This window comes from Crocodylus siamensis, chromosome 2 (genome assembly GCF_052110815.1).
Source record: "Crocodylus siamensis isolate JL-2025a chromosome 2, ASM5211081v1, whole genome shotgun sequence".
Taxonomy (NCBI): Eukaryota; Metazoa; Chordata; order Crocodylia; family Crocodylidae; genus Crocodylus; species Crocodylus siamensis.
The window spans coordinates 94,896,357-94,914,757 of NC_143396.1; the positions used below are offsets into that span (position 1 = coordinate 94,896,357).

Genomic DNA, 18,401 nt, shown 5'->3' on the forward strand with positions numbered 1-18,401 from the left:
CTGGGCAGGGTAGTTTTGCCCCAAATGGCACAGTTTGCCTCACACCAAAGTGCATGTTTGGGCATGTGCACTGAGGCAAAAAGCCCCAGCTCAAATTTGCATCGCTTCTATTTGAGCAGCTGCAAGCACATGTGCTTGCATGTGTGGATGCGCCCAATGAGGCGGGATCACAGGAGAGGCTTGGGAGCAGCTGGGGAAATGGGCCACAAGATTCCTACCTGTTCAGGCCAAGTGGTCCTAACACACTTCTTGACATTGTGGTGAGTGAAAGTGTCAACCCAGGGCCTTCCCATGAACTATGGATGTAAATTATATCCATCTTCCCCATCTCTGTAATTTAATGTTTTTTTTATATAGTGCTAGTCATTACAGCAAAGCAGTGCACAAAACCAAGGAGCAAAAAAATTCCATCACTTCAAGATCCTGTCCATTTACGTGTTTTCCCTCTGCCCTCCCTTTTTGTTTTCTGTTTTAAATCATCAATGAGAAAAAGGTTTTAGGTGCATTTGTACTTACTTGGTTCTTATTTCCCTGTACAAAGGCATAGAATGCATTTCTGATGTAGAAAAACTTAACAAACTTGGAGGAAGACAGTTCCAGATTATTCTCTTTTTGATATGGTTCCAGCAATTTCTTTTGTATTTGTTACCCTTCCCACTAAATACATGCTGTAATAGTTCCAAGGATGTCTCTTCTGATTCATCTTGAATAATCATGTTGCTGCTTGCCATTTATTTATGCAAATGTAAATAGAGACAGGGTGTGACCTGCAATCTTCATGACTCCTTTCAGTTTGTTTATAGGTTGATACATGCTATTTAGGGTGGAGTCACAAAGACACTGCACAGGTTTGCTTTGTAGTATCATCAAACATTTACCATAAGCAAGATAATTGTGTTAATACAGGGGATGTCCTCCTTAAAAACTCTCATCTTCTCACAAGATCTATAACCTCCCCCCTTACTCCTTCCACTTACAGAAAAAGTGTGAGCAAAACATGTGTAGAGAATTGTCCTTCTAAAAAAAACTGAGCAATTTCTTAGTGGAAGTAAGCTGAGATATGCTGAAGTGTGCCACTGTCATCTTTTGTTTTTTCTCATACCCTTAGTTTGGAGACCGCAGATATCACGTGGCACCTGGAACCTTATAATTTCCTCCTGCTGCTTTGACATTGTCTCATTTTAAGTTTTTTATGTCTCACATCTATAGAGGTGCTTTGCTCTGTACTACTCTCTTCTCTGCCCCACAAAACCTTCCTCCTTATCTTCCTATAGTCTCTTAAGTACTTTGGTGCAGGAAATGGAAAGTTTGGACCAGTGGAAATGGGACAGGTAGAGAATAATAGTATGGTAGCCTGGGAGAATTGCTGCATGATAGATTTCTGAATAACCTTCAGCAAAACAGGAGCCTTGCTATATAACTAATGTGGAATATGCACAATATATTATGTAGTGCATACTCCAGCCTCCATCACTCCATTGTGCATTGGCTTCTTAGACCCCATTCCTAGAAACATTTGTGTGTTTAATATTATGCAGACTAAGGGTTCTTTTGAACTTGTGAATGAATATTGGCAGGACTGGGTTCTTAGGGCAGGACCCTGCTTTTGTAGAGTTTATTTTTGCCTGTATGTCTTTGAACAGTTTGAAATCCTATAAATATACAATCTAAGCAATAACTTCCTACAAAGAAATACACTAGTGACAGTAGAAGTAGCCACTTTGCCTCCGGCTGGGATTCCCCAATGTATTATTTTACTAATGGACTCGGACAGCAATGAGGAATTCTTTGTGTCGAGATTCTCGTGAGGGGATAATGATTTACAAAGTTGGGAGGAGACTGAAAGCAGGCTTGTTTGAAGATTGCAATGACTGGTTATCAGTCCTGACTTCACATCCAAATCTCTTCCCAATTCAGCTCTCTGCTTTAAGAAAAAGAATAGAGATGCTGATCAGCTTGCAATTTGTACTGACTATAGGTGTTCAAGTAACAAAAATAATCTGACAAGGAATTCAATATGGACTGGATGCATTGTGTCCAATTTTCTTTTTGCTTAAATATAAGGCACATCTCTCTAAGTCAGTGGTGCTCAACCTTTTCTCCCTGCGGGTCAGATGGATGATGCCAGGTCCATCTGCAGGCTGGATCCAGCCAAATTTGGCAGTGGGGTAGAAATGACAGTATTAATTGCTACCATTCTTCCACCGCCAAATTTCCAACCTGTGGGGAGCCTGAGGGGTCAGATGCCATGGCTCTGCAGGCCAGATTTGATCATCCCTGCTCAAAGCCATCAGGTATACGTAAAGGAAAACTAGAACAGCAATCTTCTGGGTGGCTAAGGGAATGTCTCAGGGGTGGGGCAGGGAAGGAGAAGATAGATGGTCTATGGTGTCACTGATACTTTTGGCTATGGGGGAGCCAGGTTCAAATTTCTACTTTATCACAAAATTCCTGTGGGATGATTTTGGTCAATGCTGTTCATCTCTTTGATTTTCGGTTCTCTATCTGAAAAACAGGCGGTAGCACTTCTGAGCAGACTATAAAGAAGGGCTTGTTAGGAGAAACACTGAAGACTGTGCGATGCTCTGAAGTTCAGAATCTTAGAGATGAGGGCCCGGAGTGTGACATGCTCTGTCTGTACAGCGTATCAGAAGGGCTCACATAGGCTGTCCTGGTGACCAGTCTTATAATAATGCAATAGGACTAAATTAATTAAGTGGCTGTGATTAAACTGTGGACAAATGTAAAGATTAAGATGGTTTTACAGCAGCACAGCAGGGTCTGATCAGTGAATCAGGAAAATAGTCAGAAGCAGTGCTTTAAAAATGTTTTTTAGGGGTTAGGTTGTACTTATCAAGGTCAGCGAATGGGAGATTGCAGCTGTTGGTCATTATTTGATCAGGGCTTTAATAAGAGGTTTAATACAGAAGCAAGGTTGAATTTTCTGAAAATTTAGCAAATCTGAGACTTTAGCTGAAGGTGTCAATTAAAATAACTTTTTGTTTTTCTGTTCAGTAGCTGTACACTCTGTGTACAGGATACCTGTTCTGATTAACTTTTGCTTGTTTTAGTTTCTCCTCAAACAAACCCTTGATGGTGCAGTCAGAGTAAAGTGCCTGGCAAAATTACCAGAAAAATGCATTGGCTTAGGCAGAAAATCTGCTCAGCTAACATTTACCATGGATTTCTTTCCTTAATGTTTGAATTTGTGCTGTAAATGCACATCCTATGCGGGGGGGAGACATTATGAAAGGTGATATCTCCCCCCCTAAGTTTAAGTGTAATAAAAAAAGAATCTGGTCCTTATCCACTTATAAATTTATTAGATTTATAGTGACATAACATATATTTTTTAAGTAAAAACCTATTCGTGTTCTTCACAAACACACAGGGCATGTCCAGATGAGTGAGCACGTGCCTGTTATGTTCTTAGAGCAGTTTGAGAGGCCACAAGAGGCACACTGGGAATGAAACAAAGTTCCCTGTGCTGTATATCTGCACTCTGGACCCTAATTTTGATCTTGGGAAACCCCAGTATAAAAAAAACAACCCGCTGAAAAAAAGCAGCACAGGGTATGCTGCTGGTGGCTGGGTCCAAGCAAGAGCAGATCTAGGTGCATGACCTGGTCCAGCAACAGTGGACCAAAGGTACACAACCCTGGACTGGGCCAGGCCTGGCTGGCACCATGTAGAACAGGAAACAGTGGGTCCCAGGTGGCCAGGGCCATGTCACACTGCAGGCGGGGCTCTGCAAGTACCCAGACTGTTGTGTGGGTCAGAGGGTCAAAACAGCAAAATACTGCTGCTGCTGCTCTGTGTGTGTGTGTGTGTGTGTGTGGAGGGGGGAATCTGCCCTTCCCAAGCAGTCCCCCACTACCCACACAGCCCTCCCCACAACCCCCCCAAAACCCTGCACAAGCCCTATACCCCCTACAAACCTCATTCCCACAACCTCCCCTTCCCCCCCAATCTCATACCCTGTGTGCCCAGTTGCTGGACAGGATGGGATGGGACCTTGTCTTTGGGGCAACTGCCACATTGCAGCTCTGCCCTGTGCCCACATCCGTGCTGAGACATGTGGCCCCAGCCTTGTGGGGCTCCTGGTCCCAGGAACCACTTGGGTGTGTGATGGGCTGGAGGGAGGAGTGGAGGTGGCAGCAGGGCTGTGAGAGAGATGGGGGTTGGTGCTCTGGGTAGGAGAGGATGCCAGAGCTGGGCTTAGAGCCCCCTGTCCTGCTAAAGCATCCTGTGAGGGGGCAGCCTGGAAGGAAAGGGGCTTGCCCAGCCCAGTTCCTGAGCCCCAGTTGAAGGCTTCCCAGGAAGAGCATGAGTATTGCTGGGGCCTCGGCTCAGGCGCAGGGAGCAGAACAGCAAGGGCTGGCACTGCTCAGAGCCACAAAGCAGTGGGTGGCGCAGCTGCACCTGGATTCATGTCCTGGTGCTGGGACAGAGCTGCTGCTGGGAGGGAGCTAGTGGTGGCAGGCAAGGACTGCCCATCAAGAGTGAGAGGCACTGCGGGGGTGGGCTGTGGGTTGGGAGTGAGGGGCAAGGGCAGAGGCAGGGCACCAGCATATCAGTGCTGTTCAGCACCCCACATCCTGATGTGTGAAGGGGGTGGGGGCAGTTCTGATTTTTCTGATAAAAAATCCAGAAGCAAATGCCAAAGTGTATAGATATTTAGAATTCATTTATTTTGATGATAAAGGCACTGGTAGGCTTCCAAATTGCTTTAAAATTATAAATATATCAGAAAAACATTGCCCAACTCATCTCTTTCTATATAGTGGTGTTTTATTTTAATTGTGGAAGAATAGGGATTTTACATATTTTAATGAGATAATTTGGGGGGTTTTTATCCGAGAATTTACAATTTTTAAATAGGAAACACCATGATTTCTGCTGGTGAGGCAAGTGGTGAGACCCGGGCAGAGGAGCCTGCCCAGGACTAGCACCAGGGACCTAGGTGTGGAGCAGACAAGGTAGCTGACTTGGCCATTTGGGGCCAACAGGACATGGTTTGACAGTTCAAAGTAGGCTGTTGCAGTGAGCACACTTTCTGGGCAATAGCTGACCAGATGGCAGAGCAGAAGCACCAAGAGACATGACAGCAGTGCCACATAAAGATGAACTGTGCAGACATGGCCCACTAGCAGCTGGCCCAGAAGTGCAGAAGGCTCTGCTGCAGTGCCAATACCACAGGCCAGGCAACCATGCGGTCCCCATCCAGGTCTGGCAGACACGCAGCCATGAGGCCGCAGGTCCGGGGGGTGGATGCTGTTGCAGCTGGTAGCAGGTCACAGCCAGGTAGCAGCCTCCACTGCCAGGCTGCTGCAGTGGGTAGAGGGAGCAGGGGCCACTCTAGGTCAGGGCTGCTGCAGCAGCCCAGCTAGCACAAGGGGCTGGTGTCCCGAGACACCAGCTGGCTGGGCCTTAGAAGCTCCTGTCTATTTGTATCTTCCAAGTTAATGTGGGCCTTAAGGCCCATGCAGCTAACAACCCATATTGTGTGGGGCCAAAGGGTTATACAACTAAATAATATACAACTAAATTTCTTGGGACAACAAAGGTAAAAACAGGGTGGGAGTGTTGTGTGGGTCAGAGGGTCAAAACATCAAAATAAGTGCTCCTGAGGGGGACACCAAGCAGGGCCCCCTGCGCCGCACCCACCAGTCCTCATAGGCATCCAAGGAGCTGGTGGACACTGCCCACTGGCGCTCTGCCCAGAAATGTGCACAGAAGAGTGAAGGAATGCAGCCCTGCAGTCCCTCTGCACCTTCCCAGCCAGAGCCTCCTTCCTGGTTATATACAGGGCTCACTTAGCCAGAGCCAGGAGGAGGTTGACCAGGAGGTCCCAGGACTGGGTGGGGCCATGGATAGGGGGTGCCTGAGGGCAAGTAGCCTTGAGCTGCTTGGTAGGACAGTTTTTTTAAATTGCTGGGGCCAACACAGGGGCTGGCCCCAGCCTTTAGCTCCCCTTGGCTGCAGACCTGGGAGGAGCTGGGCAGGGTCAGTTTACTGCAGATGGCACAGTTTGCCACACACCAAAGTGCATGTCCAGGTATGTGCGCTGAGGCACAAATCTCCGGCACAAATTTGTGCCGTGCTGCTTGAGCTGCTGCAAGTGCACATACCTGCATTTGTGGATGCGTGCACAATGTCCTTTTACTACCAATAAAATACCAGTATTGTGGCAAGCTGTTGTGGAGGGTGCCAAAACATCCACAAATGGCAGAATTCACAATCTGAGTGGATTGGGTTCATCCTGGAAGTATCTCCATATCCTGCCATCTTTCTCATGATTAGCTTTACCTTGTTAAACCACGCTGTTGGAAAGTGTGTAATTGGCAAAGCATTTCTTAAGCCTAGAAGCATCTATCCTTCCTAGACACTCTTGGGTTTATAATCTGTTGCAACATGGGTTAATATAATGTGTATGCAGCAAGCAAGATCTTTTCTGTAGGAGTCTAGTATTTTGAAGAGTCGGTGTTTTAATTCTTCAAGAAATTTAGCATAATGACTGTGTGAAATAGAGGTGACTTGGTAAATATCAGACTGAAGGATTAGTGAGATGAAAGGAATTTGTTTTAATAGGATTTTGTTCTCTGAACAAAGGTTGTCTGGAGTTTTGTCTTAAAAGTGTTGTGGTTTGTTTCTTGGTTATTTGTTAGGAAGGACGTACGTTGTTTTGTTTCTCTGATTTTCCCCAAAAGTGCAAGCATCTTTTAGGTAGAATTTGTAATAGCAAACCTAAATGGTAATGCTGAATTTTCTATGGTATAGTGTTTGTCAGTTGTTAATGCATTCAGTTATTTGTTTAACAGACACTGGGATATTGACTGAATACTTAGTGACCATATGTATATGGTAGGTGAAACAGCCTACATGCAACAAAAGCTCAAATGATGTCTTAAAAACTTTCTAAAAATATCAATGTGTGGCACAAGTTCAATACTTTTCGGGTTAGCAATATAAGAAGCTAGATTAGTTGCTAAGTGAGACCCATGTTTTAGAGTTGTTGAGTTGTTTAAATATGCTTGGAAGATGTATCATTGGTATATGATGATCATAATACCAACAACCAATGACTCATGTGTCCTAGGTCTCCCTAAGCTGCAAATGTCAAATGTGCCTGAAAAGGTAAGAAACTCTCTTAAACATCTTTTATGTAGGCAGGGCCTCACTGGATTTTGCACAGGAGAGAGTGAAAGAATCTCTCTTAACTTGGAGGCCTAATGCAGTTGTTGTCCTACTGCTGCAGACCAGAGGCTGTAGATGCAACTAGATTGATGTGCACTCCTTGTGCAGGGTGGATAGGTTTATGGGTTCACTTGCATGAGAAAAATATAATTCCCAAAGTACAGGTGCTAGCCAAGAGTAGAAAACCATTGGCAAAGGGAGGATCCTCATGTTCAGTAGAGCGGTTATCAAAATTTGGACGCTGGGTGTATAAGCATTTGTATTCAGTGCATTCATAAGAAGTTGTAGTATCATGGGAAGAGGGTACAAAATATTCTTTTGTGAACAAACACCATAATGGTAGATCCAGTGGCCATTCTTCCTCTCTTTCTTTTTCCCAGTCCTCTGTGGTTTGGAGCAAGGAGCATCATAAGACAAATTATGTATTAACTAGAGTCTGGAGTCCCCCTTTCTGGTTTCTGGATAGAATGGTTGCATTTCAGTTGAGTGTATATATTTCCATGCTGGGCGAGCTGCATAGGGTTTGGGGTTACTACTATGTCACAAGAGGAGGGTAGAAAAACACTTGCTCTGTTTGAAGCATAGCTTTTCTAGCAGTGCAGCAACAATGGTTGACCTTTGTGACAATGACTGTACCTGCTCAGCCTAAGTGCCCTCTGAAGGTGGATGGGAACATCCTGAAAGAAGTTAGATGTTAATTTTTGTTCATATTGTACTGTTGTGTGTGTTGATAGGTGTCTCTCATTTGTTTTACAGCTTAAAGATGTGTGTTTATAATCTCCCTAAGTACTGGTAAAAAGGAAAAGCTGTATATCAAGAGAATTAAGTGTTTGTTTTTATGTTTCTTTTATGAGCACAATTATGATAGGATGGGAATTTTGCAGGTAAATTGGGAACTGCCATTATTGCTTTTCTGTTACTGAATAATTGTTTCCAGTAAATTCGCAGAAGGCCAATTAGGACAATTGTCCACTGTTATATTTTATCACTGTATTTGGCAGATTTAACATTTATAAGCTTTTTTTTAAAAAAAACAAACAGAAATTCTTGGTATTTTTTATTTTTTATTTTTTTTTAAAGGAAAGTACTTTTCAAACTCCAGACTGGTCAGTTTTACTTGTTGGAAATGGCTTTCTTCATAAAAGCTTTCTATGGTACTTCTGGCTTCATCCACTAAAAGGGAAGAGAAATGGCTATCCATTTTAAGTACAGAAAAAAAATAAGAAAACAATTTTTTACTAATGGGGGAACCAACTCAGAGATAGTCCAAAGCTAGTACTAGATCAACCTCCTCACCACATGTATGTGCTTGTAAATATGTATTTCAGAATGTTTTTCCTTTTATTTTATGTGGAGCTGCAGTGCTGCTAGGTTGCTCAACAGTTCATGTTATAAGATGCCTTTTTTCAGGTGCTTATATTTTTGCCAAACAGTTGTAATCATGTGAGCAGGCATTCTGAATGTTTGCCTTGGGCTGAATATTTTGCAAAGTGTTGGCCAGATTGGTTTAGCTGTTCCTGAAAATAAGGTTACGAGAAAATGTTGTTTTGACACATTAGGAAAAAAATCATACAACCATTTTGACAAGAAGCACAAATGCTCCATCCTTTGGAGCAGGCACTTGAAATTTGGTGGAGAGGCCGTCTTGCTGTCAGAGATGTGCCTTCTGCTGTTTTCATGAAAATCTGCCTACATGGAAGCTTTAAAAAAAAAAAAAAAAATTGGTACATAGATATTCAATTTGTCATCACTTCACACAAAACTTTCTAAAGATTCTGTGTGCACTAAACACGCTGTAGCCCAGGGATGGGCAAAATACGACTCATAGGTCAGATGTGGGCCACCAGGCCACTTCATCTGACCCATGGGTGCCCACCAGTTAATTGTACCGTGCCCAGCCCACGTGCCTTGCTCCCACCCTCGTGGGCGGAAGGCCCTGGCCTGGCCAGCACACAGCTTCCAGGTAGGGCTGCTGCTGCCACTGCTGCAGCTGCTGGGGGACCTGCTCAGCTTCCCTGGCATCCTGCTTGCTCCGGGCACCAGGTAGCGGGGCAGGGAGACGGGGAGCCGCAGCTGGGTAGGAACGTAGAGTGTGGGGCTGGCAGCACCATGGAGCCCCTTACCTGGGGGTGATGGGAATACAGAGGTTGGGTGTGCAGGGAGTGGGTGTGAGGGAGGGTTGGGGCCATGGGAGCTCCCCACAGAGTTCCTTCCGTGGCACACAGCCAGCACAGCAGCAGGCAGGGGTGCTCACAGCCCACGCAGGTGCTGCCTCTTGGCAGTGCGTGGCTCCGGCCAGCGCTGCAAGTGGTGGTAAGGAGGCAGCCAGGCTGACCCAACTCTATCGCGCAGGGCCCCCCACAGCATATGTGCAGGTCCCAGTATTTTCATGCTGCTAGGGAAGCCGTGCACGATGGAGCTGGTACTGCCTTTTCACTCCCTGCTGTGTGGATCCCAGGACTATGCCAGAAGTGGAGGGGAGCTCTACCCATTGCTTCCCAGTGGAGTCCCAGGACCTGCATGGCAGGGGGAGGGGAAAGCAGCTGGCTTCATCACACAGGACTTCCACCAGCAGCACACAAGTGCTAGGACCTGAATGTACAAAATATTTTTTTAATACAATGAAAATATGTTACAGTAGGTGTTTGGCTTTTACAGTACAATTTAAGGTGGGGGTTGGTTCCAAGATGGCAACCCTCCCCTCCAAAAGGAGTACTTCTGGGGGGGGCAAGGGGAGGGCCTTCTGATGACAAAGGTCAGGGATAGGGGTGGGACTTCCGGTCCCAAGATGGCAACCAGGTGAGGCACCTGTCAAGGGGCGGGTCCTCGACAGGTCACTAAAAGTCATTAAGTGGCCCTCCAGCTGAACATCTCTGCCCCTGCTCCAGCCTCTCCCAGCTTCTGCGTTAGCCATCCCCACATAACTGAGCATGCGCCAGTCCATGGCTATAACAGCTCAGCAGTATTTATTTAATTTAATTGCTTTAATTGCTGTTGTGGGCCAGCATGGCACCTGGCACTGGAACTGACAGCAGTGAGACTACTTTTTGCATTCAGGAGCTCCTGTGTTGCAACTTTTTCTGACTAAAGAAGAAAAAAGGACAGCAGCTAGAATGGGGGTTGAGGAAGAAGGAATAAATTAGAACAAGGAGTGCTGAGAATGAGTGAGCAGAAATTGGGCTGGGGAAGTGTAACAGAACCAGAAGGAGAGAGTAGTAGGAGGAGCTAATTATAAGAAATGTCAGAGGCCAGGAGGGCATATCACAGAGCCAGTTACCTTGTAATAATAGTGCAGCAGGGTGGAGTCCGGCAGGGAAGACAGGACACTCCTGCAGTGGATAGGCAGCAGCAGCAAGCTACCTGGGGGTGAAGCCAGAAAGCTTAATGAGAAAGCACCTGTAGGTAGCTTGGAAGCTCACCTAACCAGAAAGCAGCAGAACCTGATAGATATAAACTTTTTTGCTGTGAGAATAGTGAAGCAGTGTAATAGGATGCCTAGGGAAGTTGTGGACTCTCCATCACTGGAGATGCTCAAGAAGAGGTTGGATAGCTACTGGTTGGGGATGATCTAGACTTAGCTATGTCTATTTTCTACCTTGCTTCTGGGTTTTGCTGGTTACTTCTGCCCCCCCTTTCCTGCTACATGTGTCAGGGTGTTTTTAAGCCTTCCTAGAGGCTTTGAGTGTTGACTACAGCCAAGACTGGGGACTTTGACTGGGGTGCTGCTGTTCCTGCTGGGAACAAATCTGGAGGTTCCTGGCTAGAGGGTTTTGCCTCTCCATTCCTGATCAGACTGATTGCCATATTTGGGGTCAGGAAGGAATTTTACCCAATGGTCAGATTGGTATGGACTGTGGGGGTTTTTGCCTTCCTCTGTAGCAGGCAGGATGACCCTCTACCTGGGACCTCATGAGCATATATTGATAACATTTTATAGAAGCAGGACAGTGGCTGCTATAGTTCCCCTGCTTTATCTATGGCAGGTTAGAGTGTTAGGTTTATGTTGTGTTGTGTTTGATGGTAGACTTGCATAGAGTTTAGATTCTGGTTGTGTGGGACGGTTTGGATAGGAATGAACTTACGTCAGGCAGGGGATTGAACTAGATGATGTCTGGAGGTCCCTTCCAGCCCTACTTCTCTATGTCTCTATGACTTAAGGAAGAGAAAAGATGGTATCAAGGGTAAGATGCTTAAGTACTGCCTGGATGACTGGATGTTATGTTAACAGGGCTATCCCTGGTGGGGGGCAGGAGGACAAATCGGCGTGACCATCCCAGACCCTGCGCTTTGGGGGGGCCCCACGGAGCTGGGCGAAGCAGCCGCAGCGACTCTGCACCGCTGCTGCTTGCTTCACGTCCAGCTACTCACTACCCCTCTCCCCACCCCCTGCCGCCGCCTCCCCCACTGATGGTGGCTGCAGCTTCTTCAGGTCTGGGGCGCATGGGATCGGGGTGGGGATGGGGCCCTGCGTGGGCTGATTTGCCCCAGGCCCTGCACCCTGCTCGGGTCAGCTCTGGATGTTAAGCAGGATTCTTAAACCAAACTTTTTATAGGTGATCTTTAAATGTGTGTTCCATGTTTTCATAGTGCCCTGCTTGAGACCCAGGTCCCTATAGAAGTGCTAATCACTCAAAGCTGCAACCAAAATCAACATATACAGTACTATATAATACGACATATTCTCCATTTCCCTCTCCATGCAAAGAAATTAATACTAGTTTTAAAGTCTCAGGTTGGACCCTAACATTAATGGATACTCATGGCCTTTATTTTCTCTGGGCATCAGCTTCTCCTTTATAAAACAACTATTCATTTCATAGGATATTTATGAAAATAAATTGTCTGTGAAGAAAATCAAGAACTATAGTGTTGCACACCTTAAAAACGGAGCATAAAGAAGAGCATGGTTTGAATGTGGCATGGTACCCAGTCCCTAGGACAGGAGAAGAAAACAGACTGAATAGCTGCTCATTAAATGGGCAGCATCCTGTCTGGGCACTGAATAAGATAGAAGGGAGGGGGGTGTTCTGTGAAAAACTAGTATGTAATTCAATAATAAGGAGTATTATCATTTCCTAACTTTTGATTTCTTGCCATTGCTATCTTGAGGTTCTTTGCTGGGGGGAGGAGAGGGGGAGTATGTGTGCGCACATGTGTAACTTAGTTTGTAAACTTCTGGAGCTTTGAACTTGTAACAAGTTTTCTCTCAATTTTCAGGCAGGTCTTGAACTAGAAATTTTGTAACTGAGCTCTGTGGATGCAAGTAGAGCACAATAATGGAGATATTGTCCTCCATGCAGTGAGTTTCATCTTAAAAGAAACTTGCTAAAGACTATCTAAAACATTGCCAAAGGGTTTTGCATTGAACGTGACAATTCACGTCATGAGAATTTCCTATTATATTATACAAAATTTATAAATGTCCAGGAGCCCTGGAGTTGCAATATATACTGGAGAGGAAAAGAATGTTTCAGACTACAGTCTATAAATAATCATGGTTAACCCCGTATTTTCTATTATGACATACTGTTCACAATATATTCTCACCTATATTGCATTTGTTCTCTCTTTCAATGTTCTCAAAGGGATTTTCTGTTGTGATTCAAGATTAAGTTAAATTAAAAGCCAAGTTGGCCTGGAAAAATAAAAGGTTGATGTAGGAAAAAAGGAAATTTCCGTGGATGCTTGAGATGTTGGTGCTTGAGGGGAACAATGTATTCTCAAAAGCCTCTCATAGCTATCTGGGAGGTGTCCACCTTTGTTTTAAGTCAGGGGTAGGCAATGTCTTTTTGTCAGAGTGTCGAAAACCCCCACAATGCCTACCTTGGAAGGTGCCAGAGGGCTGGCATGCCAGAAAAACAAAATGGGGGCAGGGGGTACATGGCAGGATGCCCTGCATGTGCCCTTGTCCCCCAGCCCAGGCTCTGTGGCTGGGGGGCAGCGGCCACCTGCAGCTAGGGGGCTCCGGAGCCCCGGCATCAGCTCCGTTTCAGCATGTGCACCTGTGCGTCAGAGCGGGTGGTGGGCGAGGGGCCTGAGGCAGTGCATGGGCACCTTGGAGCGGCTGTTCTGCCCTGCTGTCTGCCCCGAGGTGCATGTGCAGTGGCTGCCATCATGGAGCTGATGCTGGAGCTGTGGAGCCTGGTACAGCTGTTTGCAGCCTGCCTGCTGCTTACTGCAGCTGCCCAGAGCCCAGCCTGGCTACAAACATCTGCGCCAGGCTCCTAAGCCCAGTCACCAGCTCTGTGCCGGGAGTGGGAGAGAGACCGGGGTTTCATGGTTTCTAGGGTCGGAAGGGACCTGAGTAGATCATCTAGTCCGACCCCCTGCCATGGCAGGAAATAATACTGGGGTCAAACGACCCCAGCAAGATGTTTATCCAGCCTCCTTTTAAAGACCCCCAGGGTAGGAGTCAGCACCACTTCTCTTGGAAGTTGGTTCCAGATCCTAGCCACCCTGACTGAAGTAGCGCCTCCTGATATCTAGCCTAAACCTGCCCTCTCTGCCAGCTTGTGACCGTTATTTCTGGTCACTCCTGGCAGTGCACGGGGGAACAGGGACTCCCCCAATGCCTGCTGATCTGCCCTGACTAGTTTATAACAGGCCACTAGATCCCCCCCTCAGCCTTCTCTTCTGGAGGCTGAACAGGTTCAGGTCCCGAAGCCTCTCCTCGTAGGGCCTGCCCTGCTGTCCCCTGATCATGCGAGTGGCCCTCCTCTGGACCCTCTCCATGCTGTCGATATCCCTCTTGAAGTGCAGCACCCAGAACTGGACGCAATACTCCAACTGTGGCCTGACCAGTGCTGCATAGAGGGGGAGGATCACCTCTTTGGACCTGCTCGAGATGCATCTGTGGATGCATGCCAAGGTGCAGTTGGCCTTCCTAACTGCCTCCCCACACTGCCGGCCCATGTTCATCTTGGAGTCAATGATGACTCCGAGATCCTTTTCTGCCTCTGTGCTGACAAGAGGGGAGTTCCCCAACCTGTAGGTATGGTGCAGGTTGTTCCTCCCGAGGTGCATCACCTTGCACTTGTCTGTGTTGAATCCCATCCTATTCATATCCGCCCACCCTTGTAACTTGTCTAGGTCTGATTGTAGCCTGATGCTTCCTTCTAGTGTGCCCACATCCCCCCACATCTTAGGGTTGTGCTGCCTCAGGCCCCTCCCCCACCATCTTCTCTGACATGTGGGTGCACACACTGGTACAGAGCTGATGTCCGGGCTCCGGAGCCCAGCACAGCAGTTTGGAGCCTCCTGGCTGCAACCAACCCTGGCTCTGGGCAGGTGCTGCCAGCCACAGAGCCCAGGCTGCTCCCAGCAGGCAGCTGGGATGCTGCAAGCCCTGCTGGGAGCAGCCTGGGCTCCGGCAGCTACCCAGAGCTGGGGTTGGCCGTGGCGTGCCAAGCAAAATGGCCTCATGTGCCATGTTTGGCACTCATGCCAAGGGTTGCTGACCCCTGTTTTAAGTTTACCTTAGAGGTTTGACTCTGCTTTACTACTCTATCTTTTTCATTAAATAATGAAGTAAAATGAAAGTCCAAGGTTTGGTCTCATTCTTAATTTTTTTTTAATGTGACATTATAATTTGCTTGACTCCAGATACAAAAACTTCTTCTACTTCTCTTGTGTGTTTCTAGTATAACATTTCATGCGTGTAACAAGACTCATTCATGCAGGGTTCTAGAGAGTCTTCCAAATCCTTGTTGTTAACCCTTTATTAATCAAAACATCTAGGGTTTAAAAGAACAATTAAAAAAAAAGTCATGAAGTCCAGAAATAGCTTGTACCTTATCCATGCAGAGAGCCTGCAGTGCAGAAGCGTAACAGGGCAGCTCTGTGTCCTGGGACAGCTCTGGTGGTTTTATTTTTGCACACCCTCCACCTGTTCCCCCTCTCCCTCCTCCTGCTTTGTTCTAAAAGCTTGTTAGATACTAAGAAAGACTTAATGGAGGAGGATGTCATAAAGTAACACTAGGTAGTGCTTTACTTCACATCCAGTTCCATTGACTTTTAGCAGGATTGTCAGAGGAATAGAGTGCTGAATGACATGTACAGGGGTATGGGAACCTACGTCTTACTTTCAAAACTCAAACTAACTTTTTAAGAAAATGTGATGATGTTTCTTTTAATTTTGTGCTACTTTGTTATGAAGTATATTTGTGTTTTGTTTTTTTTAAACCAGATTTCTGTAAATAGTAGGAACAATAAAGAGAGATCCATCTCACTGTGATGCTGAACCGTGATGATCAACTCCAGAGTTTTCGATAGAAATTGAATATGGCTTAGCAGGACTGAACTTCAGAGAACTAATGATGTCCTCAGGTACCAGGAGCCGCAAGAACCAGCAGGCTCTGAGCCTGCAGGGAGTTGACCCAGAAACATGCATGATCGTGTTTAAAACACACTGGGCACAGGTAATAATTACTGAATAATGCTTGAGGTTGCATTGATGGGAATCCACCCAAAACAAAGAAGGATAAGATAACATAGTGTATAACAAATGCAAGTCTTTCATGTGCAATTTATCTGCTGATACTGAAATATATTTAAAATAATAGCATAAGCCAGTCATTGAAATACAGGAAGACCTTACTAATCCACCCATTGTTCAACCCAAATTTATATGACACAGAAGTAGTGTTCCTGTTCCATCCTGATCTATCATTGAGCACCCTGGCAGACTACATTTAAGGCATGATTAAGCAGTTAATCATGTTGTAAGTAGTAGTCTGGCCACATGTTCATTCAGTTAATGGTGTGATAAAACACGGAATAAGCCATGAAGTCATTACACAGAATATGTGTAATAACTTTGTGGTTGCTTCTCGTCATACCTTAAATTGAACATGTGGCCAGGCCATGAGGGATTCAAGCTTCAGGGGTGCACCAGAGTTAAGGGTTCCTGTTTGTGGCTGAGGCTGGGAGTGGTGATCAGCTGACTGGTGCTCCAGGCTGGGCACACTGGGCACCTAGCTTGCTATTTGCTAGTGCAGGGGGAGTCTGGGGTCTTGATTCCAGGCTTGCCCCACACCAGTAGTGGTGTGATTAGGATCTGATCCTTAATCCCACAGTGAAGCTTCCAGCCATACATGTGTAGCATTGCAGAAGGTGCGGTTCGTGGGATCATGGATCAGATTCCATCACGCCTTTGATTGAATGTCTGCCAGGGGCCTCAAACTGGGAAAGCTAGATTCTGTTTCCATATTTTGCATAGTTCTCAGTGACTCACTGAGATATTGGGAAATCACTTTTTGCCCCTTAGTTTGCTTTTGTATTTCATGCTTACCAACCTTTTTTGGAATTTTTAAATGTATGGGTGAAAAGTTACATACAGCTGTTACATACTGTTACTCAACTATTATTTTCTGTTTGCATATTGCAGGGGCGGGGCTAGGACTTTTTGTTCTAAGCTTAGCATGATAGAATATAAATGTTATTGTTAATGGCTTCTGCCCTACCAGGCACTCTTCTAGCCCTGGCTCATGCTGTTTTTATTGTTACTTAAGAAGGGAACTGAATGAGGCTGCTACTGCTGCTATTGACATTTTGTTGTAGGGTTTGATGAGCCACCTGGTGGCTGATCTCTAGATGCACACTTTTCCATAACTCCTCAGTGGCACCATTACTGGAGGAGAGCTGTCACTATTCTGCATTCTTGCAGTATTCAGCCTTGACAGGGTTGAAAATAAACGTGAACTCTATTCTGTTCTCTCTAGGAGAACAGGCTGTACTGACTGTACTTCCTCTGCTTGGGGTGCCATGGATATTATGTGTTAGTCCAGAGGGCAAGGTGTTATGATAGTAGTTCATGTCTGCTCTGTTGAATACCCATAAGAGGGTGCATGCAGTAGTGGCCATTTTTTTTAACTTAAAAACACGACTACGTAAGATACTTACTGAGTGCCTTCAACTGTTGGGAAAATAGAATGCTCAGAAGCTTGCAGGATCTGGGTATTACTTTGGCAAAAGTGGTCTTTTCAACCAATCACAATTCTTTTACCACTTTCAAGTTTAATGAGTTTTGCAGCAGTAACACAGTATGGCTCAGTTTGTGGCCCACTATAGTTACCTGATCCTTTGCTTCAGTACTGTAGCCTAACCAGTTATTCCCCATAGTATTTGTATTGCTCCATCCTCAGGCAGAACTTTGCCCTTGTCCTTGTTTAATTTCACTCAGTTCTGGATTATTTTCTAGATTAGAGGGGAGGATTAGAATTCAGACTGATTTTGATAAAGTGTCTGCAACTCTACCCAGTTTAGTGTAGTCTGCAGATTTACTGAATGTGCACTTAATCCCATCCTCCAAGAACAGAACCCAGGGCATATTTTTATGAAAATCTACTTGATGTCTCCTCCCAGTTGGACATAAATCCATTTATGAGCTCTTTATGAGCATAATGATCCAACCAGTTGTGTATCTGTCTAGCTGGGATGGTCTAGTCAGGAATGCTCTGGCCTTGAGCAGGGGGCTGGAGTAGATCCTTTCCAGCCCTACATTCCTATGATCCTGTGACCTTAAATTACTTTAATCTAGACGGTATTTCCTTAGATTATGAATGAGACTGTCGTGAGAGGCCATGTTGAAAACCTCACTAAAGTCGACATATATTGCAGGCACTGCTTTCCCCTATCTACAAAGCCCATTGTCTGTTGTAGAAGGAAATCAGACTGGTCAAGCATAACTTGCTCTTGACAAATCCATATGGACTCTTCCCGATTACTTTATTATCTTCTAGGTGCTTAGAAATAGATTTTTTAATGATATGCCCTAAAATTTTACTGGGAATTGATGTTAGACTGGTCAATCCATAATTTGAATCTTTATTTTTCTTGTTTTTAAAGATAGGCAGTATTATTGGCCCTTTGCAAGTCCTCCAGGATCTTGCCTGACCTGCATGAGTTCTCAAAGCAAATAACTAATTTCTTGGGTACTCTAGAATGAATCTCCTTTGGTGCTGCTGAATTGAAAACATTTTTGTACTGGGAGTAGAGCTTTTGACTTTGGACCTCTGTCATATTAAATGAAATTTGTTTTGAAGCAGTAGTGAAACTTAATTTTTAAACTGCAGTAGAGTCTAGCTCATCCACGCTTCAATAAATCCCAAATCTGCAACAGTAAGATGACTTGTGAATAGTGTACCTCTCAATGTAAGTGTATCACAGTCTTGTCCCAAATATTTGCAAAGCATAAAGGTTTTAAA

The 18,401-nt window shown here is 45.4% G+C and overlaps 1 protein-coding gene across 2 annotated transcripts in view; it reads left to right on the plus strand.

The window, feature by feature from the left end:
- The window catches only part of FHIP1A (FHF complex subunit HOOK interacting protein 1A), a 162,031-nt gene that overhangs the window by 81,118 nt on the left and 62,512 nt on the right, over positions 1 to 18,401 (plus strand). For both annotated transcript variants that reach the window (XM_090036388.1, XM_090036387.1), the window contains one exon: positions 15,383 to 15,614. In XM_090036388.1, the coding sequence (XP_089892514.1) occupies positions 15,510 to 15,614 (105 nt within the window). In that variant the 5' untranslated portion in view covers positions 15,383 to 15,509. The remainder of the gene's footprint in view (positions 1 to 15,382; positions 15,615 to 18,401) is intronic.